The following is a 22,096-nucleotide window of genomic DNA, read 5'->3' on the forward strand; positions in this document are numbered from 1 at the left end:
CCAACATATTATTAGAAGATGATACATTGACAAAAAATATTAATTCAATGGAAAAGTACTCATTCAAATAATAATTAAGAGGCATGTAAGCATAATTACAATATAAAATGTTGCAAATGTTTTTATTATGCATATATCATATTTTAGTGTATTATTGTTGCAATGAATAAAATATTTTTTTTTTATTTACGATATATTTTTTCCAATTTATTTGTCCTCCTTTTCATTGTAAAAAAGTTGGTCACCTTATGAACAACTCCTGAAAGAGTCCTGGTTGTGCCAAACGTCTTCCATTTGAGAATAATGGAGGCCACTGTGCTCTTAGGAAACTTCAGTGCAGCAGAAATTTTATTGTAGCCAGATCTGTGCCTTGCAATAATTCTGTCTCTGAGCTCTGCAGGAAGTTCCTTTGTACTTATGGCTTTTGCTCTGCTACAATATGCGTTGTCAGTTGTGAGGCTTTCTATAGAGAGGTGTGTGCCTTTCCAAATCATGTCCAATCAATTTACCACAGATTGATTCCAATCAAGGTGTAGAAACATATCACCAATGATCAAGGGAAATGGGAGGCACCAGAGCTAAATTTCACAACTTGCAAAGGGTTTGAATAATTATGCCAATGTAATATTTCAGTTTTTTCTTTTTAATAAATGTACAGGCATTTCTAAAATTGTATTTTTACAATTGTGTTTGTCATTATGGGGTACTGAGTGTAGATCACAGGTCAGGTAACGTCACCTGAGGTATCACAATGTTTTTTTGCCTTTGCGGAGCCAGGGTGGGTGTGGCCTGCATTTGACAAATTTCAACAACTGTAGATTCAGGTTGATAAATGTGATAAAAGTGAAGGGGGTCAGGATACTTTCAGAATTCTCTCTCTCTCTCTCTCCGTCTCTCCCCCCCCTCCGTCTCCCTCCTCCCCCCCTCTTTCTCTCTCTCTCTCTCTCTATCTATCTATCTCTATCTCTATCTATCTATATCTATATCTATATCTATATCATCTATATATCTATCTATCATCTATCTATCTATCTATCTATCTCTATCTATCTATCTATCTATCTATCTATCATCTATCATCTATCTATATCTATATCTATATCTATATCTATATCTATATCTATATCTATCTATATCTATATCTATATCTATATCTATATCTATATCTATATCTATATCATATCTATCTATCTATCATCTATCTATCTGCCTACCTACCTACCTACCTACCTACCTACCTACCTACCTACCTACCTACCTACCTACATACATATATATATATATATATATATATAGAGAGAGAGAGAGAGAGTTACAACTCCTGGTATGCCCAAATATGGGAGGAAGCATACTGCTTCCTTTCTCTGTCTATCTAGAGAGAGAAAGGAAGCAGTATGCTTCCTCCCATATTTGGGCATACCAGGGGTTGTAACTCAATACATACCTATTTCCCTGGCCTAGCTGATAAGGAAGAGAACCTGTGGCTTAGTGGCAATTACATCGGCCTAATATGCAATACAGCCCTGGTTCGATTCCCAGTAAGGGTATGGCTAGCTGATGAGACCTAAATAGATTGAAATAGATCTATACTAGTCTCCCTTTATTTATTTATCAGCACAAACGCAACATATATATATATTCGTAGATTTTCACGGGTACAGGTATGCAGGTCTTGGCATATTCGGGTAAGTTTGAGAGTATCTTGGTGATGTTTCGACGAGGTCCCACTCACCATCTTCAGGCTGGTGCCTTCGGCTTCGTGTTTATGTGAGCAAAGCGTGATCGGAGCTGTTGTCTTTCTATAAATATTAGTGTGTGTGTGCGGAGTGCTGGCTTTGTTGCTGTAAGCCAGTGCTTCTCAATTATTTTCTGTCATGCCCCCCCTAGGAAGAAGAAAACATTTCGCCCCCCCCCGCGCGACTGTAAATAGTATAATTTGTCTATAAAATTGTTATAAGTACACCTCTGCATAACATAGCACACCCGTCTTTCCTCGTCTCCCACCGTAGTCACATGCTTTCTTTCCTCTTTCCCTCTTACTTGTCTATCCTTCCTTCCACCCTCCCTTCCTCCTTCCCTTCCTTCCTGCCTCCCTTCCAGTTCCCTCCTTCCTCTTTCCCCCTGCCTGCCTGCCTTCTTTCCTCTTTCCCTATCCTCCTATCCTTCCTTTCTCCCTCCCTCCTTCCCTGCCTCCCTTCCAGTTCCATTCTTCCCTCCTTCCTTCTGCCTCCTTCCTGCCTGCTTGCCTTCTTTCCTCTTTCCCTCTTGCTTGTCTATCCTTCCTTCCACCCTCCCTTCCTCCTTCCCTTCCTTCCTGCCTCCCTTCCAGTTCCCTCCTTCCTCTTTCCCCCTGCCTGCCTGCCTTCTTTCCTCTTTCCCTATCCTCCTATCCTTCCTTTCTCCCTCCCTCCTTCCCTGCCTCCCTTCCAGTTCCATTCTTCCCTCCTTCCTTCTGCCTCCTTCCTGCCTGCTTGCCTTTTTCCCTCTTGCTTGTCTATCCTTACTCCCTCCTCCCTTTCTTCCCTCCCTCCCTGCCAGCAGCTCCTCCAGCATCCCAGCTGGAAGCAGCAGCACAACAGTCGCCGTTACCAGGGGCGAAGGGGTGGCGGTGGCAAGATCGGGCGACCTCCGCCCCTTTGTCCCTTCCCCAACAGCGGCTGTTGCGCTTCCGCTTCCAGACGGAATGCTGGCGGTGGAGCTGCTGGCGGGGAGGTGAGCTACCTGCATAAAGACGCCGCCGAGGGCATGGCAGAATATATCCCGGCTTGAAGTGGCAGCGCTGGGGACTGCTCAGAGACTCATCAGAGCCACGGGCTGGAGCTGTGCAAAAAGTCTGCTTGGGCTGGGGGGGGAGGGAGGGAAGCCTGGGACAGCCATGCTTCCCTCCCTCCCACCCCCGCCCGAGCAGGCTTCTTGCACAGCTCCAGCCCGCGGCTCCAATGAAAATCCACAGTCCGAAGTGCTGCCACTTCCAGGCGGGATATATTATGCCTCGCCCACGCCGCCGCCGCCGCCGTTGCACCCAGATGGAAAGGGAGCCTTCGCGCCAACCTTTACGGAGCCTCGCGCCCCCCCAGGGGGCGCGCCCCACTATTTGAGAACCGCTGCTGTAAGCGAATTGGTTGGCTATGTTGTAACATCTTGATTAATTGATGGAGTTGATGTTTGCAGATTAGTTGGCTGTTTTGTAACATCCTGTGTGGTTGAGATACTGGCTGTGTGCCTATTGTTCTTTTGTGTTGTAATGACCTGGGTAATGGGCTGTGTGATGACATCCTGAGCTCTATTATAGTGATATCCTGAGTCCTGTGCTGCAACCTCCTGGGGGAGGGGTTGGCTGTGTTGCAACATCCTGAGTCTTTGCGTTGTAACCTCCTGAGTTCTGTGATGTAATGTCCTGAGCAGATGGCTGTGGTGTAAAATCCTGGGCTTTGGTTTGGCTCCAAGTTTGCTGTCTGGCCATGTGTTCGTGGCATGTGTCAGTTTGCTTTGTGTGGGGGTCGGAGGGAGGTGCAGTAGTTGGTGATGCCATTGTGGTTTGGCTTCTGGATGGTGGTTGCATTTGGTCTATGGGATGGATTTGGGTTTGAGTCTGGTGAGGGTGATTGGTGATTGTGTCCTGTGTTGTTCTGGGTCCGGTGTTGGTTTTCATGGCTGGGACTCGTTTGTTGACTAGGGCTAATTTCCAGATGTCTGGTAGGCGGGAGGTATCATCACGTTTATTCATGTTGTGGGGGTGTTTCTCTATTTCGATGGCTTCCATAATTATTGTCTTGTTGAAGTATTCAGTTTTGGAGATTAATTTGGTTCTTTCAAAATCAATTTCATGTCCTTTAAGGTGCTGGAAGAGGGAGGAAGTTCTTTCTTCTTTTCTGACTGCATTCTTGTGTTCTGCGATGCATGCCTTTATTATCCTATTAGTTTGTCCAATGTATGTGGCTGGGCAGATTTTTCATGGTATTTCATAGACTCCTTGGTTTTCTAGCAGGATCTTGTCTTTGGGATTTCTTAAGATGTTGGCTATTTTTTGGTCAGTGCCGAAGGCTGTCTTGATATTGTGTTTGTGGAGAATTTTGCTGATTTTATCTGTGGTACCTTTGATGTAAGGGAGGAGGGTGATGCCGTTGTCCTGTTCTGTGTCTCGGTTCTTGGGGAGTGTCTCCTTTTGGATTAGGTTAGTAATTGTGTTTCTTTGGAATCCATTGGAAATCAATACGTTAGTGAGAGAATGTAATTCAATTTTCAGGTGGTCTTTGTTGGCTAGGCGTTTGATTCTGGAGAGGAGGGTCTTGGCTACGGAGTTGATCTGTGCAGGGTGGTGATGGGATTGTGCGTTTAAGTAGCGGTTGGTGTGTGTTTTTTTCCGGTAGATGGTGTGTCCTAGGGAGCCATTGGGTTTTTTGTAGATTAGGACATCCAGAAAGTGAAGTTGGTTGTTAGCTTCTATTTCCATAGTAAATTGTATTTTGGGGTGTAGGCTGTTGAGGAAGTTGTCCAGTTTTTCCTTCCCGTGTGGCTAAATTACGAAAGTGTCATCTACATATCTAAGCCAGAGTTTGGGTTTGTGTTCAGATTTATCCAAGGCGTTGGTTTCAATATGTTCCATGTATAGGTTTGTGATGAAGGGTGAGGGGGTGATCCCATAGGTGCTCCTTCTATCTGTTTGTATCTTTGTCCATTATGGATGAAGTATGTATTGGTTAGGCAGTGGTTGGTCAGATCTAGCATGTGCTTAGGGGGGTTGTATTTGTTTTGGATAGTTGCCAAGGCTTCTTTAATAGGCACTTGGGTGAAGAGGGATATGACATCAAAGCTCGCAAGGAGGTTGCTGGGTTGTAGGTTTTGTTTCTTTATTGTTTCTATGACATGGAATGAGTTTTGTACGTGTGAGGTGATGGATTCTGTGTAGGGCTGAAGTTGTTTGGCAACAAATTTGGCAAGATTCTGTAGAGGTGAGCCTATGGAGCTCACTATGGGTCTGAGTCGTATTCCTTTTTTGTGTATCTTGGGGAGGCCATAGAGCTTGGGGCATCTGGATGATTTCTCTCTGGGGATATTCTTTGCTGGATCTCTTCACTAATGGGAGAGGCTTTTATTTTGGATTTGGTGGTTTTTTTCCAGGTAGGTGGTGGGGTCTGTGTTTAGAAGTTTGTAAGCGGGGTCTTGGAGTAGGTTGGATAGTTGGATAGTCTGTAGGGTGGATAGTCTGACTACCAAGCCAAACTATCCAATCTACTCTTAAGACCCCACTTACAAACCTCTAAACCAATACATTCTAGAAGTCCATGCTGAGTTTTTCAGGACAATTTTTATCAGGCTAACCTCTTTAAAAAACTAAAAAAAAATAACTTCCTCAATAAATTGGTGGGAACAGGTAATGTTCTATTATGTTTCCTTGAGAACAATATAGATATGTTTTGCCATTGCCTTTGGCTAAATTTTCTTAGCCTCCCAATTTAGCCAATACCCCAGATGTCTCCGGTTGGTCCTTAATCCAAATACTCAAAATATTTAGATGTAATAATTGGAGAACACTTAGGCTTCCAATGGAAAATATGTGAAATCTCTGAGAGTTACAGTTGCAAGACTGAGGATTGAGGAAAATTTAAAAAATATGTTCTAAAAAAGGTGGATCGAATCATTTCTTAAATAGATGAATCCTTATACACAATGAATTGAGTACCATACAGCAGGAGGCTTAAGATCTTGGCCTTCAACCGTTAATTGTTGCAGACATGTAAGTATTGCCTTTGTGGTTTGCAAATCTAATTAATTTGTTGTGCCTTTTGTCAGAAATTCATTTATTTGATGACTACAGAAGTCCAATGTTTGGAAGTAAATCCCAGCATTTGCTCAATAGATCCATTGTTAACATTTCAATTATGGAAAAAATTAAAATGCTTTTTGGTGAAAGTTGGGACTTCTGTTTTACAAAACCAATTTCTATTTTTTCCTAAACAAATGTATTAAGGCTTCTAGACATCTGTGAAGGCAAACATGGAGTACAGAAAAAATAGCAGCAACCTCTGCATAGAATAGAGCAAAAATAGTCTGGTGGATGATGATAGAAGATGGAAGTTAGATTTATTAAGAGGCAGGACTATATATTTGGTAACACAATACAGAAGCAATATATATATATATATATATATTACTGCTTAGCTTCTTTAAAGATAAAATGGGCAGGCTAATGCTTAGTGCTCCTGCATCTGATTTGCATAAAGGTATTATCATGTAACAGCATTTTTAGTCTCAGCAGACAGTATTATGTAGGACAGATAGGCAGAAGATTAGCAGAGCACATCCATAAACACCAACCAGTAGTCAAAATGGAGGATGAAAATTCTTTAATTTCACAACATATGGACAGACCCAACCATAGTTTCAACTGGGAATCTATGAACTTAAACCAATTAAAATCCAAACATGCTACAGAATTTGTGGAAGCTTAGCACTCAAGCAAGTTAATCATCAACAGCCACAAAGAGATAAATCACAGTTATACATCATCACAAGGGACAACAAAAAATAAGGGAAAAGCCTAAAACACATTCTCTCCAATAGCCAACAGTAATCAGGAATTAACACCAGAGAATGAAATAGAAAACAACACCCTAATCAAGGAATGATCTAGGACAGGTGTCAAACTGGCATCATGTGCAGGCCATGCCCACCCCAGCTTCGCAAAGGAAAAATGTGATACGTTGCTATACATCCAGCATATTCTCTTCTGTTGAAAGAGAGTAGTCAGCAGATAAAGCAACACTCACTCTTGACACTCACTCTTGAAAACTGAACAAAAAGAAATGTTCTGGTTGATGAATGCACGATAAAAGAGTGTTTGAAATATCTGGACTACTTTATGCAGGGTTTCAACTCTAGAATTCTCTAGCCATGGCTATGGGTAGAGAATTCTATAAGTTGAAGATGACAGATGTCAAAGTTACTAAAGTTGGGAAACACTGACATAAAGGAGGGCCGCTTGGAAGACTTGAATATTCCTTAGCCAGACGATAAGTCAGAGGTACCTCTCAGATAAAAGTTCAGCCATGTCTTGGTGAGGCTGACTATCTGCCTTCAGGAGAAGATTAAATGATGGAAGATGGAAGATAGTCACTGTCTATATGGGAATCAATAATAAAATCTCCATAATAGGCAATAGGTCTTTCTCATATTAACATACAATCAAAGGTAGTTGCCGCTCTGCTGGCTGGAAGTAAATTCTCTCAATGTCTCCCCTGGAGTCTGCCTGTTAGTATCTAGGGCCCAAATATCACCTCCGGGTGGAATAATCTCCAACCTTCAGGCTAATGTCTTGAAGCATTGTACAATAAAATGAGTGGTCTAATGATATAAAAAGAAAGTGGGATGTTCAAATGTTGAAGAACAGACATTGAATTCCCTTCTAAAATGAGAATTACTGGATGCTATTATTTCTGAGTTTGTGCACTGGACTTTCCGTTTGGACAGTTACTGTATTTTGGGGCAGTCAGCGAGATGAGGAGGTTGACTTATTCTACAAAGCACCTGAGTATAGGATGAGAAGCAATGGATGGAAGGTCATTGGAGGGAAAGTCAATCTGGAACTCAGGAGCAATTTCCTGACAGTGACAACAATTAATCAATGGAACAGTTTGCCCTCCACCCCAAAGTTGTGGGCGCTTTATCACTAGAGATACACAAGAAAAGATTGGATGACCATTTGTCCAGGATGCAATAACATCTCCTGCCTTTGGCAGGGGGTTGACCTAGAAGTCCACCAAGGTCCCTTCCAGCTTTATGAGCCATGGTTTTCTATGCCTTTTTAATCACAGGTACAATAGCTGTTAGAAATTTTTCTGTGAGGTGGGAAGATATACGTTTATTAGAAAAATATTTAGGGGCTCAATTTTTTAAGTCAATGACCAGCACTAAAGAATCACAATGAATGAATGAATGAATGAATGAATGAATGAATGAATGAATGAATGAATGAATGAATGTATTCATGCTTGGATGGCTGGATGGCTGGATGGAGATCAGATACAGAATTTGGAGGAAATAAGAATGTTGACCTTTCAAAGAGCTTGTCTACTTTTCTGGTTGTATGTTGCAGAGAGAAAAAATGTACAGACGTAATCCGGTTCCAAGAGTTTTAAATCAAACTTGTGCAGATAAAATTGGGCTCATTTTATTTAGCTTGCATGTGTGCTATGTTTCAAGATAGTAACTGTGCAGCAAGGTAAAACAATAAAGGTCATAATAGGAGCTAGCCACATGGCTGATCTGAAGGCATCGGATACAGCTACCGGTAACACTGAACTGGCTAATTGACAAACTATTTAAATGTGAGATTGATGGGCTGTCTACCTAAGTGACTATACCTGGCTTGAAACCTTTAATTTAAACAAGTTGATCAACAGCAACTCATCAGACTGGAGGGAAGTATGAAAGATTAGGCTCCCATGACCACTACTTGGCAGGAAAAAAGAGCACTCCTGATTTTATATGGGTTAAACTAGTCTCCATTTTTAAAATTCATTTGCTATACATGAAGAAGAAAAACAATATAAAATCCACTGATCTAAGTCTGTAAATTTTGAGTACTGATAGTGTCCCCAATAGTGAGTATTCTCAGTTAAGTTGTTTTATGTGCATTGCTATTGAAATTATGACAGTATGATTATGGCAAGCAAAAAGGGAATAAGTTAAAAATATCCCCAATGAAAGATTCATTTAGACATAAAATGTTTTGGAAATTCATGTTTTTCTGCTTTTCATTTGTCTAAATTATTTAAGAACTTCATATTCTAGGCAAGAAACAAAAAAAGTAAGATGGACAGTATTTCATATGTATTTCTACCTTTTATATATTTCCTTGGTACTGATGTTTATTCTACTTCATTTTGCTTATAACTAGCTAACATGGTTTGAAGCCAATTCAATGTTCCTTCAATGACACCATGGTACTGTGCATCTGTGAACAATGGATGAGATCACAAAAATTACAGATAATATAAACCTCATTTTTTTCTTTTTAAAACATTTTATTATATGATAGAATAAAATACAAAAATAAAAAGCAAAACAATAGGACACAATGGGGAGGAAAAGGCAAAAGAAAAGTGAGGAGGAGAGGGAGAAAAGAAGAAAAAGCATTGACTTCCAACTCCCTCTGTTGCAGTAAAATAAAGCAATTAACATCAAACCTCAATTTTTTACTTTTCCATAGTAATATAAACTAGCCGTTTCTATAACTAACTGTAAAACCTATAATCAAAGTTTTTCCACCTCTAATACAAAGTCCAGAAGTAATCTCCACGTAGCAACAAAAGTACCTATATTCTTTTCTTTAAAACAGCCCACTTAGCCATCTCTTCCAACTCCCTCATCTTCTGTAGCTATTTGTCCATGATAGGAATTGAAGTGTCCTTCCATTTTTGTGCATATAGTAGTCTTGCTGCTGTTAACATATATAAGATCAAAATTCTAAAAAATTTTGCCAAGTCTTTTTCCATTAAACCCAAAAGAAAATTTATGGTTTCAGCCTTATCTTCATTTAAAGAATTTTCTGTATTAAAATATGAATCTTCAAAATTTCTTTGCTTTATCATATGTCCACCATAAATGATAAAAGGTCCTTTCTTTACTTTTACATTTCCAACATTCATTTGAAATACCTTTATACATTCTAGATAACTTATTCGGTGTTAAATACCAGTGATACCTCATCTTATATATTTTTTCTTTTAAATTATAGTTTAGTGTGAATTGTGTTAGACTTTAAGAACAGTGGAATGCTTGCTTACAGAGATTTGTAAACTGAACCAAATCAAAGTACCATATTTCTTTAAAAAGAGAATACTACATTGCAAATTGTTAATTTTTTTCTCCTATTAGTCACTTAAGATGAAAACCTTTCGTCCACATATTTTCCCTGTGGAAACCTGGAGGCCATCTTTTTCTTTGGATCTTCAGGACTGCCACACTTAGTGCTGTGGGAAACTAGGAGGGGGGGATTGCATGGAGCGGTAGAGATATCGAGCCATAACAACCTTCTTTTTTCTGGGAGTCAAGGACGTTTAGCTTGCAGCTGGAGTGGCATGACTAGGAGGCATCTTTAGTTGGGACGGTGGATTGATTGGACCATGTGATGGACATGTTTGTGCAGGGGAAGGGATTTCGGTGGGGAAAACCCAGAAGCTTTCAGAGTTGGGTTTTCCCAGATGTGCCAACACGACATCTCTAATAAAATGGAACTTTGAGGAACTTCAAGCCTTGGAGTCTTCTTCGGTTGAGGGTGTTACTTGCAACCCTGACATTCCCATTGTTCAAGCATCACATTATATCCAAAGTTTCTTGCCCACTGAATCATACAATGTTTTATAAGTTCACTTTCCAAATTCAGTTTCAGTAACATTTTGTAAACTTTAGCAATAATATGCTCATCACTACCACACAGTAAGATTTCCAATTCATTTTTAATAAAATCAAGCCAATGATGCTTTTTATCTAGTTTAATTTTTTTTCCAGTTGTTGATATGTAAATCAACAGCAAATGTAACCTTCTAAATCTAGCTCTTTCCTCAACTTTAGGGTAGGATTACCAGAGTTGAAAGATATTATTTTACCATAAATCCACCAGTCTGTCTTCATCACCATTTTTTTAAAAAAAAAGCTTCCTGGAGAGAAACCCAAAGAGGCAACTTTGTAGAAAACCCTGTTTTATATTTATTCCAAACTCTTAGTATAGTAATATCTAGCAAAATGATTATTAAAATCAACATTAACTTTAACTTTCTCATACCATAGATAACTATGCCATCCAAACTTAATTCATGGTTTTCTAAATCAAGTAGCCTCTTGTTCTGGAGGTTCACCCACTCTTTTAACCAGGCCAGACAGCATGCATCAAAATATAATTACAAATCGTACCAAAATTGTGTTTGGTAAACCCAAGCCCCCTCTTACTTTAGCATCTTGCACTAACTTGTATCTAATTCTAGGATTTTCCCTTTGCCATATAAACATGGAAATATCCCTTTCCTAATGTCTCATTCCTATCCTTACAAATAAAAATACTAAACAATGAGTACATGGAGTGACTTAATATCATAATTAATTATACTTTTTTAATGACTGCAGGGGATTGACCCCTTATGTTTGGGTTGCTTTTTATATGTATGATCATGAATGTACTCAAGCACTGCATGGAAAAGGTATATGTATCTGTCCATGAACACAGGATAATTATTAGAAATCTGTTGTGAATACAGAATGGAAATCTGTTTCACCGGTTTGAAATTCAGTCACAAGAGGTCACTGTTTCCTAAGGAAACCTTCTAAGTGAAACTGAAAATGCAGAGCCCCTCCCTTAAAGGGACAGACATTACAGCCAGCAAGATCCACAAGAGAAATATTGAACAACAGAAAAATCTCAACAAGCCAAGATTCAACCTATAAACCAGTATGGCTGGGATAGATGGGATCTGCTCCTGACACCTTTCAGACAAGATATTTAGAGAAAAAAGAGAAGAGCTTCCTGGTGTTGTGCCTGTGTCTGCAATGCTTACCTGGCCGAAGGGGCTGCTGCAGCTGCTTCTACTCCACACTGTCTGGAAAATGGTGAGCGGCCAGCTCCATTATTCTGTGCTGGAGGAATCCCAGCATGGCACCTTTGTGGGCCGCATTGCCCAGGATCTGGGGTTGGAGGTGAGCGAGCTGGTACCTCGGATGTTCCGGATGCTGTCCAAAGGAGAGAAGGACTATTTTGAGGTAAACCTGCAGAATGGGATCTTGTTTGTAAATTCCCGGATAGACAGGGAAGAGCTTTGTGCCAAGAATGCAGACTGTGTCCTTCATCTGGAGGTGATTGTGGAGAAACCTCTGAGGTTCTTCCATGTGGAGGTTGAAATCAAAGACATTAATGACAATGCTCCTGTCTTCTCAGCCAGGGAACAGATCCTGAGCATAGCTGAAGTCATAACAGCATCTGGTACTCGATTCCTCTTAGAAAAAGCATTTGATGCTGATATTGGTACTAATGCTCTGATAACATACAAGCTCAGCCCAAGCATCCATTTTGTTCTGGATGCAGGAAATAATGAAGAGGAGAGTAAATCTGTAGTTCTTGTACTGAAGGTTCCACTTGACAGAGAGGAGAGCCCTGTGCATCATTTAGTACTGACAGCCACTGATGGGGGTGAACCAAAACTCACAGGAACTGTTCAGCTAGTCATCAATGTGCAGGATGTCAATGACAACCCTCCTGTGTTTAACCAATCTGTTTACAGGATAAAGTTGCTAGAAAACACAGTCAGTGGGTCATTAGTTATTATTCTGAATGCTACAGACTTAGATGAGGGGATTAATAGGGAAATATCTTATTCTTTTCATGATAGTGTTGCTCTACATGTCACAAAGATGTTTAGTATAAATTCTGATACTGGGGATATTAGAGTAATTGGAAAATTGGATTATGAAGATATTAATTGCTATGAACTTCAAATGATTGCAGAAGATAAAGGCACTTCTCCATTATCAGGACATTGTGAAGTTTTTGTTGATATATTGGACATGAATGATAATATTCCAGAAGTATTTGTGAATTCTCTTTCTGTGCCATTGCCAGAGGACTCTCCTCCAGGGACTGTGGTAGCCATAATCAGTGCTTCTGACAAAGATTCTGGCAACAATGGACAAATAAACTGTTTCCTCTGGCCCACTGGAGTACCCTTCAAACTCGAATCCACATTCAAGAATTACTACTCCCTAATTGTTGGTGCAGTCCTAGATCGAGAGCAGGTGACTGAGTACAGAATGGTTGTGACAGTGGATGATCAAGGTGTTCCATCACTGTCTTCCAGTCTCACCCTTGTAGTGCCTATCAGTGACATAAATGACAATGCACCTGTTTTCCCACAGTCGTTTTACACAGTCTTTGTGAAGGAGAACAATCCCCCTGGTGCTCACATATTCACAGTATCTGCCTCAGACCCGGACATAGCTGAGAATGGTCTGATCACCTATTGGATAGATGAGAAGCTCTGGCCATTGTCAAGCTACATCTCTGTACATTCAGAGAGTGGAAAACTCTATGCTCTGCAGTCCTTGGACTATGAGGAGTTGAAACTGCTGGAGTTCCAGGTGAGAGCCAAGGATGCTGGAATGCCCACCTTGTGTGGCAATGCAACTGTTCAAGTCTTTGTGATGGATGAGAATGACAATGCACCTTTTGTGTCAGGATCATCAGAAGAGAACCTGATTCTTCTCGTGGTCCCTGTGATGCCTGGGCATATTGTAGGCAAGATCCATGCCTTGGATACTGATTCTGGATACAATGCATGGCTAAGGTATGAACTGGTTGAAGAAAGCAATGGTCCGTGGACTGTAGGGCAGTATAGTGGTGAGGTGAGTACGAAATATTCTCTGGATGATTCAGAAGCAAGCAAAATCCACAGTTTTATGGTTCTTGTGAAGGACCATGGAAAACCTCAACTGTCAGCCACAGTCACCCTGAGTGTTTCACTTGTGACAAGTAGTCAGACAATCAAAACAGATATTAACCTTCAAAGGTCAGGGGAGGGCTTTGTTCCCCTGGTGGACTCGATCAACGTCTATCTGATCATTGCCATCTGCTCTGTTTCCAGCCTCTTCTTGCTAGCCACACTCATCTACGTGGCCCTGCGTTGCCACTGTAAGACAAAGGAACCCATGGTTTATGGCCCTGGAATGGCCACCCTGGTGTGTGCCAGTGAAGTGGGCAGCTGGTCCTATTCCAATCGGCACAGCCATATCCTGGCAGGTGTGAATGCAGAGACTGGTGTCAAGAGTGATCTCATGATTTTCAGTCCCAATATTCCTGTCTTTGCAGATAATGGGGAACTTATCAATGGGGTGGATGTGCCCCCAGATTCTACTAAAAAGGTGAGTCCAAGTCTTGGAGTCCCTGTCATCTACTCAGCATCTCATTTCTATGCTTATAATTTTGAATTAGTCTTCGGGCAATATTATTTTTGAATTGTTAGACTTAGACACTGATGGTAAATAAACTGAATTACAAATCATTCATACTTTTTTATGATGAAATATTTTTTGAATTGAGAAACTATGGAAAAGTGCAAAGAAAGTTTGTAATTTACAGTAAGTAAATTTGTCTTATAATGAAAGTAAATACGTAGGCTCTTCACCTGATATTATTATTTTGGCCTGCCAAGCTTTTCTTAATCTTTGTCTTGTTTACAGAAGGACATTAATGAATGATTTTTCTTTTGTTGATTGTTTTATTATTTGATGGATCAGTTTTCAATGTGATGCCTCTTTTTGTGAAAATATTTGTGTCTGCTGCATAGTAGAGGGGATTGGAAGAGCGAAATCCTTGCAATCTTCAACAAAACAAGATTTGGGAATCTAAGGTTTTGGCATTCTGACATTGGGAGCCTTAGCAGTGTTTTCCAACCTTGTCAAGATGTAGATGTGTGGTCCTGAGCTTCCAGAATTCTCAGCAAAGGGCAGCTGGCAGAGAGTTCTGCCAGCTGCCCCCTGAGTCTGCAATCCTACATAGCTGAAAATTATGTAGCTCAAGGAATTTCTCTTGTATTCTGAGAAGCTCAAAGAGTGGTAAATGCTAAAGATCTGCTTGGATTTTTCAAGAACATGTTAAATGGAAACTTTATTTGTTAATAAGACAATTTTCTCAGTTTAGATGTGCCTTACCAGTCCTTTAATTCTGTGAGGTATTTTTATCTTTGCAATCTCTTTTATAAACCTGGGATCTCTTGGTAGTCCCCCATCTATGTACTCACAGTTCAACTTTCTTGAGATCAGCCAAAGTCAGCTGGGTGTTGCATCAACTTACTGAAATTGTAGGGATGATATGAGCATCTTACATACTGATTTCACCAAGGCATTTGACAAAATATACTGTAACTTTCTGATTAATAAACTTGTTAAATGTGAATTTGATACCTTGCCAATTCAATGAATCTATAGCTGATTTGAAATGTATATTCAAAGCATGATCATCAAAAGCTCATCAAACTGTAGGCAAGTATGAGCAGTCAAACGTCTGTGGCTTATACTTGCAACAAATCCCAAATCTCCCAACTTTACATCATTAAATTTTTTTCCCCTTAGCCAGGGAAGGAAGGAGAGAGGGATACCATCAGAAATATAACATTGACCAGCATTTATATTATACAAATAAATATGATAGATCCATATTTTAATATGATGATGAATTTATCTTTCCCACATAATTCTAGCCATCTTGAGGCCACTATTTTTTCCAAAACTATTGTATCATACATACAGACATTAAACCAAAATGCAATAATAGTGGGGTAAGCTCAAATCATGTGTACTTTGGTACCAAGTTATATATGATTGCTCATTCTTCCCTACAATGGCGTTATAAAAAAAGGCCAAAAGTGATTGATGATATAGTGCCGTTTATTGTGCCCCTTATGTTGGATGGCACTCAGCAAACTACTTAGCTAGTTGAGGATCTTTTGGAATACTAGATTAAAGAATCCATGATATCGAGTTGCTGATATTGCTATGCAGGAAAAGAAATCCAATGTCTAAAGAGAAGCTTACAATGGGAACATACAACATGAGAAAAAAAATAGTAACCTTTTTGGCATCAGGTGCCGAAACGGGAGCATGCATGCGCATGTGCCAGAAACAGGAAGAGCAGCTACCCAGTGCGCATGCATGAGGCGGGCAGCTGCTCTTCCTGTTTCCAGTGCATGCATGCACACCGACCACCTGATCTTCCAGTTTCTGGTGCATGGATGTGCACTGGCCAGCTGTTCTTCGCATGTGCACCAGAAACTGGAAGACTAGGTGGCCAGTGTGCATGGACATGCTGGAAACCAGAAGACCAGCTGGCCAGCGCACTGGAAACCAGAAGTGCAATGGGCGATGGCTTACGTGCCCGGAGAGATGGCTCTGCGTGCCACTTCCGGCACATGTGCCATAGGTTCGCCATCACGGTTTTAGGTAATAGAGAATTGAAATGAACTGCAATTGAACATGTTCAGTCAGCAAAATCATGCAGCTTACTACTAAGGATATGCAAAATAGAGAAAAAGAAAGTTGCTTTCATAATCAGGAAGAATATAAGAAGAATATTACTTAATTATACTGCAACCAATGATCAAATAACATCAATTAAATGTCATGGACAATTGTTCAATGCTCAGGTATGTCAACATTTGGAAAATGTCCAACTTGACAGGACTGTTCCCCTTCCCCCCACCGCACAAAAGAGAAAAATAGTCTATCTTTGTGGTTCATCTAGGCCACCCTGAACAGTAACACCTTGCAGCAGTGCCAAGGCTGGGCTTGAAATAGAGGCCAGGGCCTCAACTTCAATTCTGGCACCATCAATGCCACTCAAAAAAGCTGTCTCGTGCTGTCCCTAAGGTGATCAAAACTTGGGGAACAGTATGATTGCCCTGTGACCCAGCACTTCCCAACATCTGCCATGTGCCGTGTACCTTCCATCAGTGTTCTCTTTCTGTTGACAGGACCCTGTGGCTGCCTAAGGCTGTTTCAGGCACACAAAGCTTCTTTCTTGAGGTGATTTCAGAAAATGTTTTTCTGCATCCTCTCCAGACTCCAAAAACCACACCAAAGCATGCCCAATTCTTATGCAATATTTGGAGTTTCCAAAGGTTGCACAAGTGCACTTACCTCTCACACTTCTGGAAGGTTCAAAAGTCATAAAGGAGCACACCCCATTCTCATGCAACCTCCACAGCCCCCCAAAATATCAAAAATAATTGTTGCCATGAATTGGTAATTGCTGATATGTCAACCAAAATTATGTGTGTCATCTTTGAAGATATATCATAGGTTCCCCATTGTTTCCCATTGATGATTACTCATGTTTATGCTCACAAAACTGATGCAGAAAAAGGGGAGGTTAACAAGTTTTATGGGCACATTCAATTTGAACATTCAATAGAACTTGCAAGCAAGATGTGCTCCTTGTGAATACTAATGTCAGGGTTCCAAATAGCATTCAAAAGTAAATCAGAGTTCGAGGGAAAAGATTTCTCAAAGTTCCAATTTATTGAGAGAGCCATATTGACACATCTGGGAAGCTTCCTAGTTTTCCCACCCAGTTGAAAGTTCAAGATCTTGCCCCACACCCACAAGTCCATCACATGGTCCAATCTTCCATTGCCATGCTGGCAGTTCCACCCATCCAGTTCCAGCCAGGTGCAGAGACAAAGGAGACCTTGGCTTTCTAGAAAGAATTTTGTTATGGCTACATATCATCCAATTCCGTATAATCTCCCCTCCCATTCTTCCATTTTCCCACAATAGAAAATGCATAGTGGAATAATACAAAGTATGGCAGGCCTGAGATCCAAGAGAAAAAATGGCTGCAGGCCAGACAACTAGGATGCCAAAGTTGGAAAAATTAAGGAAGAAAATTGGGTTGGATTGTATGGCCTAGAAATCGGAAATGAAGTAGGAGAGCCAGATTTTATCAATTTCTGTCAGTCCAAAGATTTTTTTCCCTTGCTAATATCATCTTCCAACAACAGTAAAAAAATTCCTAACACTATATTCATACTTCCCAGATGAAGTATGCAGAGATTGAATTGACTATATCATAGATACAAGGAGATAGAAGAGCTCAATTATCAAAACAAAGACTTGGTCACTTTGGTGGGAAGGTAATAACATTCCTTGCACTTTTGGTATATAGCCATGCCAGCAGCGGAAAATGACTTAGGACAATAGCAATAGCACTTACACTTATACACTGCTTCACAGTGCTTTATAGCCCTCTCTAAGCGGTTTACAGAGTCAGCATATTGCCCCCAACAATCTGGCTCCTCATTTTATCGACCTCGAAAGGATGGGAGGCTGAGTCAATCTTGAGCCTGGTGAGATTCCATGTGCCAGCAGAAGTGGTCTGCAGTACTGCATTCTAACCACTGTACCACTGTGACTCAGTATGCTAGCTCCCCCTGTCAATAAATGGAGAGAAGCATTGCATCTTAGTTTTGACAAGACTGGTCAGGGAAACCTTTACTGCATTCCAATTTCACCACCTCCACACCTATATACATTGACATGTCCCGATGGAGTATGCTGAAATTGAATTGGTACAAGGAGGTGGAAAAGCTCAGTTATAAGAACAAAGACTTGGCCAGGGGCTGACTATCCTATTTAAAAGTAGAACAGAATTGCTTTGAAGCCCTGAATGTCGGAGGTACAGCTGTGTGAAAAAGTCCTGCACGCTTTACGGTTTACGGTTTATGACATTTTTTGGATATGCCATTGATTTTATGATATTTTATGCTAACTGCTATGCAAATATTGTTATGTTTAAATAAATATTGGTGATTTTTAAGTGAAAAGCAGAGGCTTTTTGCAATTTGGTGCTGTTTGGATTTTCTTGCATTTTTTTTTGCATGCTTACAATGCATGCTTAAAATGACTATGAAAATAGGTTAACCCAGTGGCATAGGTATTGCAGTTACTAAGGCCGATGCTAGTGTTTTGTTAACATTTTTATTGTTTGTGGCCCTGCAAAGGACCATTTAGGTAACCAAACATGATTACTAATATGAAATTGGCCAGCCTTTATTGCTTATCAACTGGCGGCTTCACTTTGACATAGACTGTATAAGCCTTTGCACATGATCTTTGGTGACAATGTGGTGCCAGGCTGCAATAATGGATTTGATCAGCTCCTGCTTGGTCTTTGTATGCTTCTTGCTTATTTCGTAACCAATCTTGGCCCACAAGTTCTCAATTGGGTTCAAATCCGGGCTCTGAGCTGGCCAATCCAGGAGTCGAACACCATGCTTCTTCATCCACTGCTGGACAGACTTGGCTCGATGAGAAGGAGCGTTGTCATCCTGGAAGTAAAAGTCCTTCCCTACAAGTTGCTGAGCTGAAGAAAGCATGATCTTTTCCAGGACTTCAACATACTGCTTGGAATGCATGATTCCTGTACAGGAGTAACCTTCTTCATGAAGCACAATGATGCAATGCCGCTGCTCAGTACTAGTGAAAGCAAAGGCCTTCATCCTCGTCCGCAGCCAGAGCTAAATTAAATTTCTTGATGCTTTTCATTCTTATTTATAGTCAGAGAGTATGACAACATTGATTGGCTCATAGATTTAGCCTCTGTGTATTTTGATTGGTCAGCCAAAGTTCGCTGCTGATTGGCTACTTTCGATCCTAACATTCTCAAAAATTCAAGTTGTATTTGTTTTAGCACATAAACTCACTCAAAACCTTAAAAGACTTTCGTTATGTTAATAAATATTATGCATCTCAATCTGACTACAGAAATTTTCATCAAATTACTAACTTTTCCCTTGCCATATGAATGCAGAAATATATTTTTGCCACTGTTTAAATGGAGTGATGCGTGATAATATTGGTAAAATCTAAAATAAATATAACGTCGTTGGTAAGACATCAGTAAGAAAATATCACATCTTAATAAGGTCTTTTTAATATAATTCCATACAAGTACAAAATTGTTTTGAAACAGTTTGGTGTTTGTATTTGTCAATGTAACCTAATTGTATTTAGACTTTTTCTCCACCTTAAAACTTGAATCTTTTGTCAATGTTTCATGTTCTTGAGAAGCCATATTCTTAACAAGCATTTTTGTTTTCTGCATATTTATTTTGAAGCCTGCTAAACTTCCAAAGTCATTTAGCTTTTTCATCAAGTGCTTTGAGGTCTTGCAAGAATCTATAACTAAGTCATCAGTGAAAGCTCTTCATTTATAAACTTATTTTCTGATTTTTATGCCGGTTATGCATTTATCCTCTCAGACACCATTATTCAAAACGTCCAACACTTGTGGAAATAACAATGGAGATAGAGGGCATCCTTGTCTCACATTCTTTTGAATATCGTATGTTGTAGTTAAATCTCCATTAATGATAACATTTGCTTGCTATGATGTTATATTGCCTTAACCCAGTGCTTCTCAATTATTTTCTGTCATGCCCCCCCTAGGAAGAAGAAAACATTTCGCGCCCCCCCCCCCACGACTGTAAATAGTATAATTTGTCTATAAAATTGTTATAAGTACACCTCTGCATAACATAGCACACCGGTCTTTCCTCGTCTCCCACCATAGTCACATGCTTTCTTTCCTCTTTCCCTCTTACTTGTCTATCCTTCCTTCCACCCTCCCTTCCTCCTTCCCTTCCTTCCTGCCTCCCTTCCAGTTCCCTCCTTCCTCTTTCCCCCTGCCTGCCTGCCTTCTTTCCCTCCTGCTTATCTATGCTTCCTTCCTTCCTTGCACCTCCCTCCCTTCTGCCTGCCTGCCTTCTTTCCTCTTTCCCTATCCTCCTATCCTTCCTTTCTCCCTCCCTCCTTCCCTGCCTCCCTTCCAGTTCCATTCTTCCCTCCTTCCTTCTGCCTCCTTCCTGCCTGCTTCCCTTCTTTCCTCTTTCCCTCTTACTTGTCTATCCTTCCTTCCACCCTCCCTTCCTCCTTCCCTTCCTTCCTGCCCCCCTTCCAGTTCCCTCCTTCCTCTCTCCCCCTGCCTGCCTGCCTTCTTTCCTCTTTCCCTATCCTCCTATCCTTCCTTTCTCCCTCCCTCCTTCCCTGCCTCCCTTCCAGTTCCATTCTTCCCTCCTTCCTTCTGCCTCCTTCCTGCCTACTTGCCTTCTTTCCTCTTTCCCTCTTGCTTGTCTATCCTTACTCCCTCCTCCCCTCCCTCCCTGCCAGCAGCTCCTCCAGCATCCCAGCTGGAAACAGCAGCACAACGGTCGCCGTTACCAGGGGCGAAGGGGTGGCGGTGGCAAGATCGGGCGACCGCCGCCCCTTTGTCCCTTCCCCAACAGCGGCTGTTGCGCTTCCGCTTCCAGACGGAATGCTGGCGGTGGAGCTGCTGGCGGGGAGGCGAGCTACCTGCATAAAGACGCCGCCGAGGGCATGGCAGAATATATCCCGGCTTGAAGTGGCAGCGCTGGGGACTGCTCAGAGACTCATCAGAGCCGCGGCTGGAGCTGTGCAAAAAGTCTGCTTGGGCTGGGGGGGGAAGGGAGGGAAGCCTGGGACAGCCATGCTTCCCTCCCTCCCACCCCCGCCCGAGCAGGCTTCTTGCACAGCTCCAGCCCGCAGCTCCAATGAAAATCCACAGTCCGAAGTGCTGCCACTTCCAGGCGGGATATATTATGCCTCGCCCACGCCGCCGCCGCCATTGCACCCAGATGGAAAGGGAGCCTTTGCGCCCCCCTTTACGGAGCCTCGCGCCCCCCCAGGGGGGCGCACCCCACTATTTGAGAACCGCTGCCTTAACCCCTTGAATAAATTTCTCCCCAAAATCCATATCTTCCAAAACTTTAAACATAAAGTCCCAATTAAGTTATCAAAAGCTTTCTCTGCATCCAAAAATATTAGAGCTGCTTGCTTTTCATTATGATATTGTAAACATTCAATAACATTCAAAACAGTACTCACTCACTCACTCATTGTCTCTCAATTGTCTTCATGGCAAAATGTCACATTGGCCTTTGTGAATGTAAGACTAGAAATTTCTTCAATCCTGCTGATAGTATTGCAGTAAAACGTTTACAATTCTTGTTTTAATATTGAAATTGGTGTATAATTTTTTATCCTCAGAACATCTTGACTCTCCTTTGGTAATAACATAATATTAACTTCTTTCCAAGTTTGATGCATCTTTACATCCTGTAGTACATAATTCATTAAACCCTTTAGTGGCTGTAGGAGTTGCTCCTCAAAATATTTATTATACTGGCTTTTGAGGTCAACTGGACCTGGAGATTTACCTATTTTCATTTTTTAATAGCTTCATTATATTTCAAAGGTAGTTACTAGAATCACACTGATTCTTCTTGAACTCTCACTACATTTTGCTAGCATCAACCATAGCATCCTTCTGGCCTGCCTGAAGGGATTGGCACTGGGAGGTACAAGTTGCAAGTGTCTCCTCCTTTTCCTATAGTTGGGTTCAGTTGGTATGGACATGAGAGGTGAAATTGAATCTGAAGTCCTTGGTAGATTGGGTACCTCAGAACTCTACTGTTTACTCTTTTTCCCTTTTGTTTAACATCTAATGAAGGCACTGGGTGAGGTCCTCTGCTGATTAGTG

General features: G+C 41.1%; 1 protein-coding gene across 1 annotated transcript in view; it reads left to right on the forward strand.

The window, feature by feature from the left end:
- Nucleotides 1-11,515: 11,515 nt before the first annotated feature.
- LOC309390752 (protocadherin alpha-5-like) overlaps nt 11,516-22,096 on the forward strand; it is a 243,203-nt gene continuing 232,622 nt past the window's right edge. The window contains exon 1 of the mRNA XM_081950450.1: nt 11,516-13,905. Coding sequence (XP_081806576.1) covers nt 11,545-13,905 — 2,361 coding nt within the window. The 5' untranslated portion in view covers nt 11,516-11,544. The remainder of the gene's footprint in view (nt 13,906-22,096) is intronic.

Source organism: Natrix helvetica (assembly GCF_964273705.1).
Source record: "Natrix helvetica genome assembly, chromosome: 4".
NCBI classification, from domain to species: Eukaryota; Metazoa; Chordata; class Lepidosauria; order Squamata; family Natricidae; genus Natrix; species Natrix helvetica.